An 18,320-nucleotide genomic window follows, 5' to 3' on the forward strand; every position below is an offset into this window, starting at 1 on the left:
GTATGAATACAGTGATACTGGTACAAAAGTGTGTATACAGCATAGCTTATTCCCATACAGGAAGGGGAATAAATAAGCTATACAAGTAGAATCACATTTGCTTCCTGGGTACTTCTAATGTTTTTCCCACCAGTTCTCCAGTCAGAGTTTTCCAAAGCAGATAAGACCTGCATTTCCACTATAAAAAACAAACACTGGCAAGGTGCAGGGGCGTTGTTTGTGCATCATAAAGAAGCCAGAAGAAGAGGGCACACCCTTTTGTTTCTTTTTGCAGGTCTCCTTTAAAGTGAGCATATTTCTTTTGGCAGAACTGTCACACAATTCAAACAAAAATGCTGAAAAATGTGTGCTGCTGTGCTTCCCTGCTGATACAGTGCCTCGAAACGGAAGGTTTAAAATGTCACTTTTATTTACCTGCTCCAGAGAGTGCAGGCATGAGTTCAGATTCTGTGCACTAATACTCGGGGGAATACTAATCCCAAACCACTGGACAGCAGAAAGTGTCCATAATTCTGGAAACACAACTTGGCATAAACCATGACTCTTGCTTCTCTCTCTCCCCAGATCAGACATTCATAGATTTTAAGGCCATAGCGATTCCCTGAATTAATTACTGCTTCAAGTCCAATAGCTGTGGTTAAACTACAAAATATAGTTTAGAAAAATGTCCAATCTTGATTTTAAAATTTCCGGTGACGGAGAATCTACCATAACCCTTGGTAAATCTTTCCATTGCTTAATTATCCTCCCTGTTAAATTCAGATTAGAAATAAGGCAAATTTTTGTCCAGTTTCAACTTCCAGCCTTTGGATCTTGTTATACCTTTTTCTGCTAGATTGAAAACAACTTAACAAATTTCTGTTGCCCATGGAGGTAGTTCTAGACTGTGATCAAATCACCCCTTAAATTTCACTTTAAGCTACGTAGATTGAGCTCCGTGAGCCTCCTGCTGCTAGGCATGGTTTCCAAACCTTTTAATCATCTCAAAGCTGTCCTCTGAACCCTCTACAATTTTTCAACACCTTTCTTGAAGTGTGGAAATTAGAACTGGACACAATATTCGAGTAATGTTTGCACGAGTGCCAAATGCAGAGATAACATAAACTCCATTAGCCCTTTTGGCCACAGCATCACAATGGGAGCTCGTGGTCATCATGAACCCCTAAGTCTTTGTCAGACTCATTGTGGGGTAGAGTGTCCCATCCTGTAAGTATGGCCTATATTTTTTTATTCCTAGATGTTTGACCTTACATTTGGCCAAACTGAAACACATATTGTTTCCTTGTTCCCCAGCTTACCAAGCAATCCAGATCACACTGTGTCAGTGACTTGCCCTCTGCATTATTTACCACTTCTCCAATCCTTGTGTCGCCTACACACTTTATCAGTAACGATTTTATGTTTTCTTCCAGGTCACTGATAAAAGTGTTAGAGTGGAGACAAAAACTGATCCCTGCAGGATCCCACTAGAAACACGCCTATTCAGTGATGATTCCATTTACAATTACATTTGAAGACCTATCAGTTCAAAGTGTCACGCGGTACCAATTGCATGCCGTACAGAGGTCTAAGGTACACTTACACTGCAGCTGGGAATGAGGCTCTCCGTTTAGGTAGACAGACTTGGGCTAGTGGGTTAGCGTTAGTGCACTAAAAATAGCAGTGTGGATGTAGGGGCACTGGCAGAGGCTCAGGCTAGCCATCTGAGCTCAGACCCACCTGTCCCACTGGGTCTGAATTCAAGTCGCTAGTCTGTGCCTCCGCCAATGCCCCAGTCTCCACACTTATTTTTAGCACCCTGGTTCGAGCCTCACCAACACAAGTCTGTCTATTTGGGCCTGGCTCACTCCCAGCAGCATTGTGGACATGGCCTAAGTGTATTACATCAACACTATTCATCTTTATCAACCAAACTTGTAATCTCATTAAAAATCTGAAGTTTGTGACAAGATCTATTTTCCATAAACCAGTGTTGCTTGGCATTAACTATATGATTCTGTGTTCATTCTTTATTAATCGAGTGTTTTACCAGGAAATCCATCATTCTGCCCAGTGCCAGGCTAACAGGCCTATAATTAAGGCTACCATTTAGTCACAGGTATTTTTAGTAAAGGTCATGGACACGTCAAGGGCAATAAACAAAAATTCACTGCCCATGACCTGTCCATTACTTATACTATAAATACCCCTGAGAAAATCTGGGGCGGGGAGGGACACTGCTGTGAGGGGTGCCCCAGGGAGCCACTGCTGGGGAGGTGGCCACTGCTGGTGTGGGGCTAGTGGCACCAGTTGCCGCCGAGCAGCAGCTGCTCCAGCTGCCCAGGGACCGCTATGGGGGCTGCCAACAGCGGCTGCTCCAGCCACCTGGGGTCAGTTGCTGAGGGCCAGCCGCACCGGCCACTGCTCAGGCGGTCCCTGGGGCCATCGGTGTGGCTGGCTGCAGGGCTGCCCAAGTGGCTGACTGCAAAGCCTCTCCAGGAGCAGACAGTGTGGCTGTCCCCGGGGCTACCTGGGCAGTTGGTGTCAGAGCCAGCTGCGTGGGTTGCCTTGGGGTCAGCCACACTGGCCTCCACAGAAGTCACGGAGGTTGCGGAAAGTCACAGAATCCGTGACTTCTGAGACAGACACGGAGCCCTACCTACAATTACTTGAATCATCCTGATTACCCTTTTTAAATGTTGGCATGATATTAGCTTTTATCTAGCCCTCAGAAACTTCCCCAGTTTTCCACAATATATGGAAAATCAAAATTAACAGTCTAGATTGCTCCTCAGCCAGCTCTTTTAAAACTTGTGGGAAGCAAATTATCTGGACCTGCTGATTTTATAATGTCTAACTTTAGTAGCTGCTATTTAATAGCCTCCTTCCTGTTCAAACTGCTTGCAGTAACCCAGTGAAACAGTCAAGCTCCTATGGTATTAGCATTTGTACCTTCAGTAGGTTGCAGCCATTACATACAATGTGATTAAATATACTTGAGTGCATCTTGCCCTTCATCCATTGGTGCACGTACACATTATAGGAGGACAGAGAGGAATGCAAATATAGGGCCAGTTTTCAGCTGGTGTGGATCAACACAGAACATAACTGTATTGACTTGTCACTGATTTACACCAGCTGAGGATCTGACCTATAGAGTGGTCTTATGGATACTTATTCCAGAATATTATGTCTTTAAAATGTCATTACAAACATAAATCATGAGATCCCTTTAACGTCATTTTGTTTTTTGATCCGTATGCAGTTAATCATACTTTCTTCCCTCTATTTCCATCTCATGTAAGATGGTTTCTTTAAAGAGTATTGTATTCTAGATACAAACTAGAGAACCTTGCCATTAGTACTACAGTCAGTTTTCTTTCTCTCAGCACTGGGAGTAGCAATACCCTGCTTGACACCCTTCTGTGCTGACACATTTTGGTTTACATGTGGCTTTTTGATTTTTTTCCTACTCCCATAGCCTCAACTGATTCTCCTGCTGCTGCTGTCGACTCTGAGACAATAACACTAAATAGTGGAACACTACAGACCTTTGAGATTCTCCCAGTAAGTAACACAGAACTTGCCTTGCAATATCACACTTATTCATTAAATACGGTTAAATTGTTACATTTTTGTAGTTGATTTCCAAAATGGGGAAGGGAGAAGGGAGAATTTAATGGTGATTCTAAAGTAAACTTCTGTTACAAAATCCAGAGCAAAATGTGTACCTAGTTGTAATTAGTTAGAGCTGTGAAGGTTCAATATGAAATATTAACTCTTGTGAAACCATCTTATAGCAGGTTTCAGTGACAGCCATGTTAGTCTGTATCAGCAAAAAGTAAAGGAGTACTTGTGGCACCTTAGAGACTAACAAATTTATTTGGGCCTAAGCTTTCGTGGGCTAGAACCCACTTCATCGGATGTATGAAGTAAAAGATACAGGAGCATATATAAATACATGAAGGGATGTGGGTTGCTTTACCAAGTGTTACGTCAGTCTAATGAGATAAATCAATTAACAGCAGGATATCAAGGCAGGAGAAAAAACTTTTGAAGTGGTAAGAGAGTGGCCCATTACAGACAGTTGACAAGAAGGTGTGAATAACAGTAGGGAGAAATTAGTATTGGGGAAATTAAGTTTTTGTAGGTTTCAGAGTAGCAGCAGTGTTAGTCTGTACCCGCAAAAAGAACAGGAGTACTTGTGGCACCTTAGAGACTAACAAATTTATTTGAGCATAAGCTTTCGTGGACTACAGCCCACTTCATTGGATGCATGGCAGAGGGGCATTGATGGCATATATCACATTGGTAGATGTGTAGGTGAACAAGCCCCGGATGGTGTGGCTGGTGTGGTTAGGCCCTGTGATGGTGTCCCTTGAATAGATATGTGGACAGAGTTGGCACTGGGGTTTGTAGCAGGGTTTGGTCCCGGGGTTGGTGTTTTTGTTGTGTGGTGTGTAGTTGCTGGTGAGTATTTTCTTTAGGTTGGGGGGCTGTATGTAAGCGAGGACTGGCTATGATATACATATGCTATATATATATATTGCTATATATGCCATTATAGGGCCTAATCACATCAGCCACACTATCAGAGGCTCGTTCACCTGTACATCTACCAATGTGATATGTGCCAGCAATGCCCCTCTGCCATGTACATTGGCCAAACCGGACAGTGTCTACGCATAAGAATAAATGGACCAAATCTGACATCAGGAATCATAACATTCAAAAACCAGCAGGAGAACACTTCAATCTCTCTGGTCACTCAATAACAGACCTCAAAGTGGCAATTCTTCAACAAAAAAACTTCAAAAACAGACTCCAACGTGAAGCTGCGGAACTGGAATTAATTTTCAAACTAGACACCATCAGATTAGGCCTGAATAAAGACTGGGAGTGGTGGGTCATTACAAAAACTTAATGTCCCCAATACTAATTTCTCCCTACTGTTATTCACACCTTCTTGTCAGCTGTCTGTAATGGGCCACTCTCTTACCACTTCAAAAGTTATTTCTCCTCCCTTGGTATTCTGCTGTTAATTGATGTATCTCGTTAGACTGACCTAACACTTGGTAAAGCAACCCACATCCTTTCATGTATTTGTACCTGCTCCTGTATCTTTTACTTCATACATCTGATGAAGTGGGTTCTAGCCCACGAAAGCTTATGCCCAAACAAATTTGTTAGTCTCTAAGGTGCCACATCTTATAGCAGTGTATGTTTAATATTTTTATTTTAATAAAAATCTTTCTTATAAGTGGAGTTTATAACACAAGAGACCCTTGCTGGCAAAAGATCTCCCTATGCCTGTACCATTCATCCCATTATTGGTAGGGCACGGTCTCTCTCTATTACTCCTGGCTGTGGCAAATGGGAGCTCTGGGAGGCCATATCCTCACTGAACAGCTGTAGCAAGAGTGGCCTGTCTCCTTGTCACTCCTCTCTGGGAGCAAGACCAGGAAGTCAAGAATCTCTCCTTATCTTTCCCCTCATGGGATACTGGCATCTTTTATCTCCCCTCTCCCCCCTCCTCCCCCCCGCCGTTTTCATCTGGTCAGCCAGGGCCCAATCCAGCTCACATTGGGTCTTTCCATTGACTTCAATGGGAGTTGGATCATGTCCCAGCAGAGGGGCAGACAAGAATTAACCTATCAGTGGGTGGAAATTGCTGTATTCCAAGTGGATTTAGGATAGCAGAACTTGCTTTTACCAGAGTGAAATTTCACTATAAGATGTGTGAAAAGATTCTGCACCAACGCAGTTCAGGATTTTCACTCCAGTTTAACCATGTCCCCTTGTTAACTTTTCTATCCATAGCTGAACAGGAGAAGGGACTAAACAGAACCCTGCACTACCCTGTAGGAGAAAGTCCTTAGGGCAGAGAGACAGTTGCGAGGACCTCAGATAATTAGTTCTTCACTAATTTAGTTTATTGAAGAAAAATGAGGTTTTTACAGTTACTCCAATTAAATTGTGGTAAGTAACACAGGGAAGGAGTTATTTCAGTACTGTTTCTAGCTAGCTAAACTCCCTATAAGTGAGTGCGCTAAGAGCTTTAAACATGGTTCAGGAAGTGGGGAATTTTTGTATTGACTGTTTTTTCCCTTTCTTAGTCCTTCCATCTCCAGCCTACTGGAACTCCGGGCACTTACTTACTACAGACAAGCTCAAACCAAGGTCTTCCTTTAACACTGACTACCAGTCCGACAGTGACCCTGACAGCTGCTGCCGCTCCTGCCTCCCCAGAGCAGATCATAGTCCATGCCTTATCCGTATGTATTTTGAAGAGTTAGAATGCCGAAACATCTTGGGAAAAGGGTGGGCTAATAATTATTGCCTATCAGCTGCTGTGGTTACAGCAGGCCCCTAGTTATCTCCGTATGCTAAGGTTACAAAATAGTTCCCAGTGCATACACCTTTCTGACATGCTTATAACTTTCCATAATATTCCCTTTGGAGCTGAAATTTTCCATGCTCACTCTCTGTCTAGTCACAGGTAGAGTAAAATTCTTTTGGCCATTTTAAAATTATTGAAGAGTGAGAATTTCCCATTTTTAAAAAAACCCAACTCTTCAAACCACAGGCTGCAGAAAACTTGCTGAAGTTTAAAATTTGGCATGGGCATAGTCCTTATTGGAGATTAGTTGTTTGGTTGAAGATTAAACTGGTTTGAACGTGATGTCTCCCTCTAGTGGTTGACCTCAACAAAATTTAAATCTGTTACCTACAACTTTTTATTTATAGGATTTTCTAAGATCTTATCACTGAAATCTTCACATCTATGAATTATTTTGTCCTCCCACAACCTTTGTAAGGTAGGGAAGTATTGTGACTGGTTAGCAGAGGGTGACAGCTGACAGATATTGGAAGTCACATAGGAAATTTGTTGCAGTTATAGAAATAGAACTCTGATCTCCTGAATCTAGGACTATTATTTTAACTGTAACCACTTAGCTCAAGTAGTATGAGCTTGTGCTTTTGGAACTGAAGGTATCCGGTTTGATCACCGCTGATGACTTTTCTGTCTCGAGTTAAATAATACTTAAGCTTATCACTATCCTCAGAATTATAGAATCATAGAATATCGCGGTTGGAAGGGACCTCAGGAGGTCATCTAGTCCAACCCCCTCTCAAAGCAGGACCAGTCCCCAACTAAATCATCCCAGCCAGGGCTTTGTCAAGCCTGACCTTAAAAACCACAAAGGAAGGAGATTCCCCCACCTCCCTAGGTAACCCATTCCAGTGCTTCACCACTCTCCTAGTGAAAAAGTTTTTCCTAATATCCAACCTAGACCGCCCCCACTGCAACTTGATACCATTACTCCTTGTTCTGTCATCTGCTTCATACATCTGAGAACAGTCTAGATCCAGCCTCTTTGGAACCCCCTTTCAGGTAGTTGAGAGCATCTATCAAATCCCCACCTAATTCTTCCCTTCTGCAGACTAAACAATCCCAGTTCCCTCAGCCTCTCCTCATAAGTCATGTGCTCCAGCCCCCTAATAATTTTTGTTGCCCTCCGCTGGACTCTTTCCAATTTTTCCACATCCTTCTTATAGTGTGGGGCCCAAAACGGGACACAATAATCCAGATGGGGTACTCCTTCTTTGTTACAAACAGCAAGGAAGAAATGTTGTCTAATAGTGAGATCACAGGATGGAGATTCAGAACTCCCCTGGGTTCTAGCTGCAATTCTGCCATTGATTCACTTTACCTTGCTATGCCCCTCTTTTTTTACTCCTCCATAAACTAGATATAACAGTTTTAATCAGGTTGCAGATTCATAGAGTTGAAGGCCAGAAGGGACCATCAGAGCATCTAGTCTTATCTCCTATATGTCACAGACCATTAAATTTCACCCAGTTACCCATGTATTGACCGCAATAACTTGTGTTGGACTAAAGATAGGTGAAAAACCCACAAAGTGCTAAATACTATTTATTTTGTATCCTCTGTTAATACTTCTTACAGCCAGAACATTTGCTGAATGCAAGTGATAATGTCACAGTGCAGTGCCACACACCGAGTGTCATAATTCGCACTGTTGCTACTGAAGACATCTCCTCCGTAACCCAGGCAGAACTTACTGTCGATTCACACATTCAGTCAGCTGACCTGTCAGATCCTCCAAGTACCTTGGAAACAGATACTTTTCCACATGACATCCATCAGTCCAAGCTGAGCAATGAAGAGCAGTCTGCCTATATTGACGATGACTCCTCCAAATTCAGTGGCAGAAATAGCACCGAACTGATAGATGGGGTGATGGTAAGAACTGAAGAGGAAATTTCAGATACAGACCTCAAACATGAAGAGGATTCCCACTCCAATTTAACTGACACTTATGTCACTGAGGTAAGGAAGTGTATGATGGAAACTATCAGAATATGTGAAACTACTGCCTCTAAGGCCTTGTCTACACTACCCAGGTAAGTTGACCTAAGTTAGACTACTCCAGCTATGTGAATAACTTAACTGGACTTGACATACCTTAGGTCAACTTACCCCGTGTCTTCACTGCGCTGCGTCAACGGGAGATGCTCTCTGGTCGACTTACCGTACTCTTCTTGGAGAGCTAGAGTACCAAAGTCGACCAGAGAATGCTCTGCCGCCGATTTAGCGGGTCTTCACCAGACCTGCTAAATTGACACTTGCTGCATCGATTGCAGCAGCGTGGATCTCCCTAGTAGTGAAAACAAGCCTTCAGGGAGAGAGAAAGTGAAGGTTCAAGATAAAGGCCTGATGAGAAAATTAAGGTGTCCTTATGAGTGTGTCAATAGTGCTGCTTTTTAATTCAGTCTTCTAGTGTTTTAGCTCCATGAGCATTTTGTGAAGAGGCTTTTTCTGTCTCAGAACTTCGTAAACCCTTACATGTTGGGAAGTGGTGGTAGTTAGATCAAGGCTAGGGTTTGGGTTCAGATTCAGTGGCACAGAAAACTCACAAGTGGGCTAGGAATCTGGACTCCCCAAGTCCTCATCTTGAGGATTTTGCTTTAATGCAGGTAGGTAACATAACATAGTGTGACCCAGCTAGTATGGATCAAAGCAGTGAACTGATGGTTTATGGTTTTAGGCGATAAACAAGCCAGCTATTTGTCTACCAAGTCACTGTCTTTTCTTTACAAATATATTGTGTGAGCAAGGGAGAGGTGAAGTACAGTATTTCTCACAGTCAACTTTTTACTCTACTAATCTTGCTAGTGTCCCCTTAGCTGCAGCAGACCTTTCATGACTTTTTTGCAGGATTTGATTGGTTAAGCGGAATAGTCCGATTATTAAATGCTCAAACACTTCAGTAAAGATTCAGTTGTGAAACAAATTACAATCTTACACAGCTCAACATCTCAGATGCAGCCACGTGTTTATCTAAATAAGTATAACACTGGAGCCATTGTATAGGCTTGATCAGGGGTGGGCAAACTACAGCCCGCAGGCCACTTCCGGCTGTCCAGCTGGTTTAATTCGGCCCTTGAGCTCCCGCTGGGGAGCGGGATCTGGATCTGGGGCTTGCCCTGCTCCCGTGCTCCAGCCAGGGAGTGGGTTCGGAGGCTGCTCTGCGTGTGTCTGCCGAGGCTCCTGGAAGCAGTAGCATGTCCCCGCTCCGCCTCCTGCGTTTAGGGGCAGCCAGGGGGCTCTGTGCGCCACCCCCGCAGCTCCCATTGGCTGGAAACTGCAGCTAATGGGAACTGCAGGGGCAGCATTTGTGGACGGGGCAGCGCACCGAGCTGCCTGGCCGCACCTCCACATAGGAGCCCGAGAGGGGACATGCCGCTGCTTCCAGGAGCTGCTTGAGGTAAGTGCTGCCCAGAGCCTGCACCCCTGACACCCTCTCATGCCCCCAATTCCCTTCCCCAACCCGGAGCCCCCTCCCACGCGCTGAATTCCTCATTTCTGGCCCCAACCCAGAGCCCGCACTCTGAGCCAGAGCCCTCTCCCCCCCTTTGCCCCAACAATCTGCCCCAACCCTGATCCCCCTCCTACCCTCCGAACCCTTGGTCCCAGCCTGGAGTACCCTCCTACACCCCAAATCCCTCATCCCCAGAGCCCGCACCTCCAGCCAGAGGGCCCCCCCCCAAAACTCCTCATTTCTGGCCCCACCCCAGAGCCCACACTCCCAGCCAGAGTCCTCATCCCCTCCTGCACTCCAACCCCAATTTTTTGAGCATTCATGGCCCACCATACAATTTCCATACCCAGATGTGGCCCTCAGGCCAAAAAGTTTGCCCACCTCTGGGCTAGATACTACCTTTTATACCAAGCCCATACATCTTGCATGTTCTTGAATTGGAACAATTGATAGGGATTAAGTAACAAGAAATAAGATCAACTTGCATTTTATTGGGCTTGTTAGAGTTTGTTAGGTTAAGTTGCACTTCCCCTTCAACAAACTGTTCTCCAAAAGGGCTAATATAACAGATGCTACAATTTTTTTTTCTCACTCAGCCAGGAATCCCACTATAATTCAGACTCTTAGGTTTTGTTTCTGCAACGGTGAACAGATATGTACATTGAACCTTCTCTCTGCTGTTCTGAGGAGCAGGATCAGTACATCCTGCACACAGTCCAAGGCTACAGACTTTCATCAATTTGCATTCTTTTTTTTTTCCCGTTAGCTGAAATGGATGCAATAATAAGCTCTACATTTTAGGCAGGTTGAGAGCTCTATTTCAGCAGTTGAATCCTTGGATTTGTCACACACAAATCAAAATAAGTTAAGTTACCATGTTCAGCCTATAAAGACAAAAATGCTAGCAATTCAAAATCTAAACTTTCAAGACATTAGTTATGGGTAAAGGTATGAAAAGATGTTAGATTGTTTGTTTAATTATTCTAGGAAGAAAAAGCAAATCGACTTGGTAATTCTCATTTGTTTATCCTCCTAGCTAAATGGAAGTTTGGGGTCTGTGCAGTTTCACTAGTGGAGATAGAGGGGAATATTTTAGCCAAGAGGAGTACTCAGGAGTAGGAGTGATTCTAAAAAGGCCTGTGTAAACTTCACTTTCTGAATAAGACATTTCTCCCCGCCTGCTGCCATTACAGTTGTGTCAGTGCATGGGAGGTATGGACTCACATTGCAGGGGTTTGATAATTATAGCTGGAAAAGTGCCCAGTTGCCTTTCCCTCTATCCCCTGTACCTTGAGGGCCAGCTTTTCAGTGTGGGCCTAGTAACCACTCCTCAATGTTGGAAGGTATGCTATGCTGTGCTTTCTGCAGGCTGCTTCCTCACTAAATTAGGGACATCATACTTTGCACTAAGTAGTGCAAGCTAGGATCTGGTCTAATTTAGTGAGGGAGGACCCAGTTATGATACATGCATCACATACATGCGTTCCTTCATACACTGCTTGACAGCAGTTGATAAGGGGTAACCAGCTGGGTGGCCAGCCACAAAGGTGGTACTAACAAAACTGCCGAGAGGAACAGGTTTTAGTAAAACTGTCTGGACCATCCTAGCTATCCCTCTAAACAAGGGCCTCTAGCCAGCCCCAGCAGTCTCCATGCCAGCTGTGAATCTGAACAATCCGGCTATTTTCATTCTGCCAATTCCAGTCACCCCTGCTGTTCTGCAATCAGCCTTTAGCTGACAGCAGTCAAGATCACTCTTACTTAGCTGTGCTTAGAGTAGTTAAAACTTGACAGTGAAAGCAGCAGTTGTAGTTATGACTCAAGGAGAAGTGTTGGTAAGGTGTTAATTTTTTTTCTAACTTCCTTATTAAATTCACAGAAAGCAATTATAGTTGTATAAATAATTCGTGATTACAAGGCCAGAAAGGACAATTGTGATTTAGTCTGACCTCTTGTGTAAACACAGGCCATAAGACTTACTTAAATAAAGTTGAACTAGAGAATCATTTACCCCAAAAAAGTCTTGATTTAAAAGTTTCCAGGGATCCATCCCAACCCTTGGTAAGTTTTTTCAATGGTTAAGTTACCCTCGCTGTTAAGTTTGCACTTGATTTCTAGTATGAATTTGTCTAGCTTCAAGTTCCAGCCATTGGATTGTGTTATAACTGTTACATTATATATTTACAATACTTATCAAGTTTTGGTCCCCATGTAGATAAGAGGGCTCTTCAATGTATGTCTTAGCACATCTAGAGAAGAGTAGCCAACATAGTGAGAAATTCAGTTTATAGCCATTGTGGTTCACTTAAAACAGTGCTTTTGAATATGTCTGTCATTTTCCGCTCCTTCTAACTACTGCTCGCTGTGAAAAAGATCTCAGCCACAGCCAGCACATAACTCAGTTTCTAGAAGCAAATGTTTCTGTATCCCATTATGGATAAACCTCTCGGATCTTATCCTTCAATCTCTCATCATGCAGGACCTAGGTTCTCCAGCCATAGAAGAACAAGTTGATCAGACTGCAATAGACGATGAAACTGTCCTTATTGTTCCTTCACCCCATGGTTTTATCCAGACATCGGATGATATAGACAATGAATCAGTCTTACCTCTGACAACATTAACAGGTAATACGAGACAGTTGCTTAGTGCAATTGGCCTGAAACAAGATTCTTTGGTTCAGGGGTTCTTAAACATCATTGCACCGCAACCCCCTTCTGACAACAAACATTACTACATGACCCCAGGAGGTGGGACGGAAGCCTGAGCCTGCCACTCCAGGCAGAGGGGCCGAATCCCAAGGGCTTCAGCCCCAGGCAGGGGGCCTGTAACCTGAGCCTCACCTCCCAGGGCTGAAACCAAAGCCTTTGACCTGCCGCCAAGGGGTGAATCCCTTGGGCTTCGATTTCGTCCCTGGGTGGTGCAGGTTGGGCTTCAGCAAGTCTAAGCCAGCCCTGGCAACCCCATTAAAACGGGGTCCCAAGCCATTGTTTGAGAACAGCTGCTTTAGTTCCATATGGTAATTGAGCTCCTCTAATCATTCTGTGCATTATAGCCTTTATCTATGGAATGTTCATATAACTTACCTTCTAAATCATTACTGGTTTGAAACTTTAGAAATAAGCCTCTTTAGATGAAAGGAGTTGGAAGCTTTTTTAAAAACAAGGAAGTCATGCATTCATCAGTTTTCCTCCACTGCACCAATGTTAAATGACAGCTAATTAGTTTTAGACTGCTTATACTGTAGCTGGAAGAATGGTGATGGGTGGTAGCCCTTGTGGAAACCACTCAGTGTGAGGTTTGAGTTAGAGATTGGTTTTTGTTCAGCATGCAATTCTGCTTTTTAGAGGAAATTCTTTTGGAAAAACTAGAGTAGAGTAGCTATATTTTAATAGTTTTATTTAAACTGTTTCAAAGTACTACCTATGTGCTTTTGAGGTAAGTTTTTTTTAGCAATACAATAAGTTTGTCTTTAACATGTTATGGCTCATTGCAGATCCTATATTGCAACACCATGGAGAGGGATCACACATTATTGGCTCATGTTTGGACAGTCCCGATTCTGAAGATTCAAAGGATGTTGAAGACTTAGTGAGTTGTCACTAAGAAGCAGTAATCATGTCTGCTTTCTAAATGAACCTGTTTGCATCATGAAATTACAGTTGCAGCCCTGTACCACCTTCCAAAGAAAGTAGTCAGTTCACATGTTTAAAACATTCTCAAGTTGAAATGGCTACAGTGCACTTTTACTGCTCATAAGACTATGTACCTCATTTGTAAAGGGGTACAGTAGCTAACTGAAGCCCCAGTTCAGCCAGGGGTTATTAAGAGTCTCAGTTGCACACTGCTAGGATCCGTCAATCATTTTGACCTGGCTGTTGCCCGTGTGTTGGACTTTATGCACCTTGAAAACTGGACGGAAACCAAGGACTGTAGCCCTTAGCTTGTTAATGCAGCAACAAGAATTAGTTTGCACACATTTCATGGAGAGTGGATGAGGATTTCTGCACTTACTGGCTCTTCTAAAATACAGAGTTAAGACTTGTTACTTTTTCCTCCTGAAATTTAGCTGAGGATATCTCAGTGACTTGAGAGGGTGAGGGCAAGGGCAGGAGCAGCATTGCAGAAGGGGTCTGTTTTCCCAATCTCATTTGACGTACCAGTATTTCCAGCACATAGGACCCTAGTTACAGATGCTTACAGGGTTGTCTTTCGCTGTTCCTGAAGAGTCTATTGCTGGCAATGGATGGAGTTGCAGAAAGAGCAGAAGTGAAAGATTTGAACTTTTGGGGGTTTTTTAAAGTAAAAAAATAATCACTACAGCAAGTTCAATAAAAGGGAAATTGATGAGAAAGGGAAAGCTACAGAGGTCCACCAGCATCCCTCTAAAACCTAGAGAACAAAAAAGCCTCTAACCTTCAGATGCCATTCCAAGTCGGGTAGAAAGACTGCCTAGCTATATTACACTTCCAGCCTCTCTCTGAAGGTGAGTTGCATGCAGCACATTAATATCTGGGCGATGGCAAGGAGGTGGTAGCACCCTTTGCAAGGTCTTGAAGAAGCAGCTCAGTAATAGTATGGGCCTATGTCCCTAAAGCAGTGGAAAGCAATTCTTTCGACCTTCAGGCTCCTAGCAGCCTGAGCAGCCTTCTAAGTGTGCGTGTGAGGGAAAATAACTCTATAAATTATTTTATTTATTTCTGTAATTAGCTCTTCATAATCAGTTGGTCTTTCAGTCTGTGGTTTTGTTAATGTGAAATTAAGTTGTAGTTTCAACAAAAGGTTGCCTAGGGAACAGAAATAATTGTATAGTCAGTTTAAACGAAAATAAAGTATTTGTCTTCTGTAACTGTAAGATGCCATTTATTTATTCTGTTACAGATCTTTGCGATGCTGCAGTTATTTGTACAATAATTTAAAAAAATGCTGTTTTTTCCAAAATGAAAAAGCTTGTGCCCTTCTGAAACATCAGTATAGTTGGAATGTGCATTAAGTGCAAAGTTAGCTCTTAAATAAAAGCAAAGTGTCATGTCCTATGGCAATAATTCTTCCCAACACGAGGGACTTTAGATATACATTTACATGAAAATCATGTACTGATTATCCCTGAACAACCCATTTCTTCATCCCTGTCCAGTTGATTATCCCCTTTGTTTCTAGGGTGGAGCTAAGAACAGTCTCGCAATCATTTACCCACTTCATGGAAGTACAGGTTGGCACATATACATAACATGACAATAGAAAATAAGATATAGTAAATTAGATTCCTAAACTTAGGTTCCAAGTCTCCTTGTCGATACCAGTAGATCTAGAAAGGAGAGAGTGATTTTGCATTAGAAATAAAGTCAGGCATTTATATGTAAGATAAACAAACAAACCATCTATAGTTCAGAGCAACAGTAAGTAACTGGGTGAAACTAAGAACTGCTAGGGTTTTATTTAACATCACCCCCTTTAAATCGGACTAAGGAGGAGAGAGCAGTTAATATAGGGAAACCTCATGGAAAACTAAGCACTAAGAAAAACCAACCACCTTTCTCTCTCAGCATTCTTGTGGAATGCACTTGCACACTGCAGGGAGATACTAACCACTCATGTATTGCCTGCCAGTATCACAGTCTGCTTACTTACCGTTCCTATAGACTTAAGACAGTTTAATTTTGAGAAATGTTAATTATGCAAGCGACGAGATGGGTGAGCTTGCTTTGCAAACTGTAAGGCCTGGTCCACACTAGAAAATTAGGTCAGTTTAACTACATGGCTCAGGCGTGTGGATTTCTCACACCCCAACCACCATAGTTAAACAGCCCGAAGTCCTTGCGAAGGCAGCAATAGGTTGACAGCAGAATTCTTCTGTCTGCCTACCCACCCCGCCGCCTCTCAAGGAGGTGGAATTCCCTATGCTGACAAAAGGGATTCTCCTGTCAGCATGGGTAGTGTCTATACTTAAGCACTACAGCAGTGCAGTTGTAGCATTTTAAGTGTAGACAAGCCCATAGATACAGAAGTGTCAATAAGCCATTAACATTTAAAGTGGAGTTGTTATTTCAATGGTTGTTTGAAAGCTAGGAAATTCACAGTTAAACAAATTTAAGAGAGTCAAATTTAAAAGAGAAAAATCCCAGTAATGAATGCCAAAGTTTTTAGATACTTGAGATGCCAACTTTAACTCTGTTTGCCTCGCTTTCCTGTGGCAGCTCTCACCAGTACAGAAGTTAAGTCTTGCCTGTTGTGTATGAAGACACACCATAGCTAGGGGGTCTACAAAATTCACAGACGTGAAAATAGTGTCATGGTCCATGAAATATGATCTCTGGCTGCCCAGCTCTGAAGGCAGAGCAGAGAGCAGGAGCTGCTGCTAGCAATCCCATGACTGCCTTTGGGTCAGGGCCCCCAGTTTGACAAATGCTATGGAGAAATCACACTCTTTAATGTAAGTCATGGCATAAATAACAAAATTTCGAGATGTGTAACACATCCATGAAATCTACTTATACTGTGACCAACCTGTGAAAAATGTGTGATTTCTCCGTGATTTAAGTAAATCCCTAACCATAGCACGGTCTTTTGTTGTAGGATGTGACCTGTACACTCTGTGTAGCAGGTGCATAGACAAGCCTATTGTGAATGTGTTAAATATTGGGATGTTGTGGCCTGGATGCTCAGGAGTGGACAATAGGATCACAGAAATTAGAACAGAAGATATTTGATAGAAAGTCTATCCCTCTGCACGAGCAGAATAAAGTCTGAACATAAGATATTTACCTTTGACCAATATCCAGTGCCTCACCAGATTTCAAGTGCACACATGTACTATAATCTTACAGCTGCCCTACTTAGAGGGTTAGTGTAGCTAGTTCACTACTGTATTATGGAAAACAAAGGATTATTACATAAAATACAATTCTGTGTATATTTCACAATAAAAGTAGGAATACTTACAAGTATGCCAGCAGAAACACTACACAAGGAGATGCAGAAAGCAAAAAATATATTCACTGGTTTTGGAGGTAGTTGAGGAAAGATAAAAGCACTGATCAGAGTGACCTGTACAGAGAAATACAGAGAGATTAAATTTTTTCATAGTGTCAAAAAAAAAAAAAAAACCCACACATCCACACCCACTCGGGAAGCAGAGTTATGAAGTGACCAAGGAAACAGTTTAGGATTCCACTTTGGGTGTGTCTCACCCACCCACACTGGCAAGAGGCATGAGGGAGGTGGGGGTATGAGAGCATGGAAAGGACTAGGGACATAGTTGTTTAAAAATTAAACATTAAGTACCTCTAACCACATAGGCACAATCCTTAGTAATTGTACAATAGTTCCCTTCCAATGGCCCAATACAATCCTCATGTCCATGTAGAAGGACAGATGGAAGTGGAAAATTCAAGGGTCACACACACTGAAACTTAAGGGAGAAAAAAGCCATCTAGAACTCCTTATAACCAGAATAGTGCTCCTTCTGGCAGTCCTGAAAGATATCCTGCTCCCAGAGGACACTAACCATCCCTCATGGATGCAGGTCTTGCAAAATTATCTTGTACCTTGTCACCTCAAGGACCAAGTCCTACATAATTGTGTTTAATTTTGAAGGCCAGTCAAAAAGTTCCAACTGGCTATATAGCATGTGGCTAGCCAAACGGCAAGCCAACTAAACCAAAAAAGTACTGCAGCAGTGTGTCTTACTCTTTGCAGCAGCTAATTTACTTCCGAGGTTCTGGTCATAATTTACAAACATGTAAATGGACCCCAGCTATCTTCCAACTTCCCCACCTATGCTCCATCCCAGCATTATTGCTTGGAAGGGATGTTTCAGCTACATGTCTTCTAAGGCAGGGATCGACAACCTTTGGCATGTGGCCCATCAGGGAAATCCACTGGCGGGCCGGGACGGTTTGTTTACCTACAGCATCCGCAGGTTCGGCCAATCGCTGGCGGGCCGGGATGGTTTGTTTACCTGCAGCGTCCGCAGGTTTGGCCGATTGCAGCCTCCATTGGCCTGGAACAGCGAACCACGGCCAGTGGGAGCTGCGATCGGCCAAACCTGCGGACGCTGCAGGTAAACAAACCGTCCCGGCCCGCCAGCGGATTTCCCTGATGGGCCGCGTGCCAAAGGTTGCCGATCCCTGCTCGAAGGTGAAGCTCAAGGAGTTGTGAGGCCGGAGGTTATCCGTGACGGGCTTGGCATTCTATCCTGGGGTTGTTCAAGGATTCTCTTTCTCTGGACTTTCCAATAACAGGCTGGATTCCCTGAATATTCAGGCGCCACCCATCATGTTGGCTCTCAAAGGCAGGAGAGTCAGCAGCTACCATCACAGATCATGGAGTAGACTCCTCATTTTTGTGAAAGCGTTTGGTTCTTTCAAGAGCTGGAGGAGAGCACAGTGAGATAGCACAGCAATAGGCACCTCAAACACATGTAAAAATTTCACCCAGCACTAGGGAGTGCTGCTGAAGAGTTCCTTTCTCCCGTGGATTTGGGGAACTCTA

The 18,320-nt window shown here is 43.3% G+C and overlaps 2 protein-coding genes across 7 annotated transcripts in view; one reads left to right on the forward strand and one right to left on the reverse strand.

Annotated features, from left to right (window-relative positions):
• Nucleotides 1-14,682, forward strand: part of DMTF1 (cyclin D binding myb like transcription factor 1) — a 56,230-nt gene extending 41,548 nt beyond the window's left edge. For all 6 annotated transcript variants that reach the window (XM_073328679.1, XM_073328680.1, XM_073328678.1 and 3 more), the window contains 5 exons: nt 3,461-3,546; nt 6,096-6,254; nt 7,952-8,335; nt 12,307-12,454; nt 13,324-14,682. In XM_073328679.1, the coding sequence (XP_073184780.1) occupies nt 3,461-3,546; nt 6,096-6,254; nt 7,952-8,335; nt 12,307-12,454; nt 13,324-13,433 (887 nt within the window). In that variant the 3' untranslated portion in view covers nt 13,434-14,682. The remainder of the gene's footprint in view (nt 1-3,460; nt 3,547-6,095; nt 6,255-7,951; nt 8,336-12,306; nt 12,455-13,323) is intronic.
• The window catches only part of TMEM243 (transmembrane protein 243), a 32,619-nt gene continuing 28,978 nt past the window's right edge, over nt 14,680-18,320 (reverse strand). The window contains exons 4-5 of the mRNA XM_073328684.1: nt 16,770-16,874; nt 14,680-15,135 (exon numbers count right to left, since the gene is read on the reverse strand). Of these exons, the coding sequence (XP_073184785.1) occupies nt 15,013-15,135; nt 16,770-16,874 (228 nt within the window). The 3' untranslated portion in view covers nt 14,680-15,012. The remainder of the gene's footprint in view (nt 15,136-16,769; nt 16,875-18,320) is intronic.

Source organism: Lepidochelys kempii, chromosome 1, assembly GCF_965140265.1.
Source record: "Lepidochelys kempii isolate rLepKem1 chromosome 1, rLepKem1.hap2, whole genome shotgun sequence".
Lineage (NCBI taxonomy): Eukaryota > Metazoa > Chordata > Testudines > Cheloniidae > Lepidochelys > Lepidochelys kempii.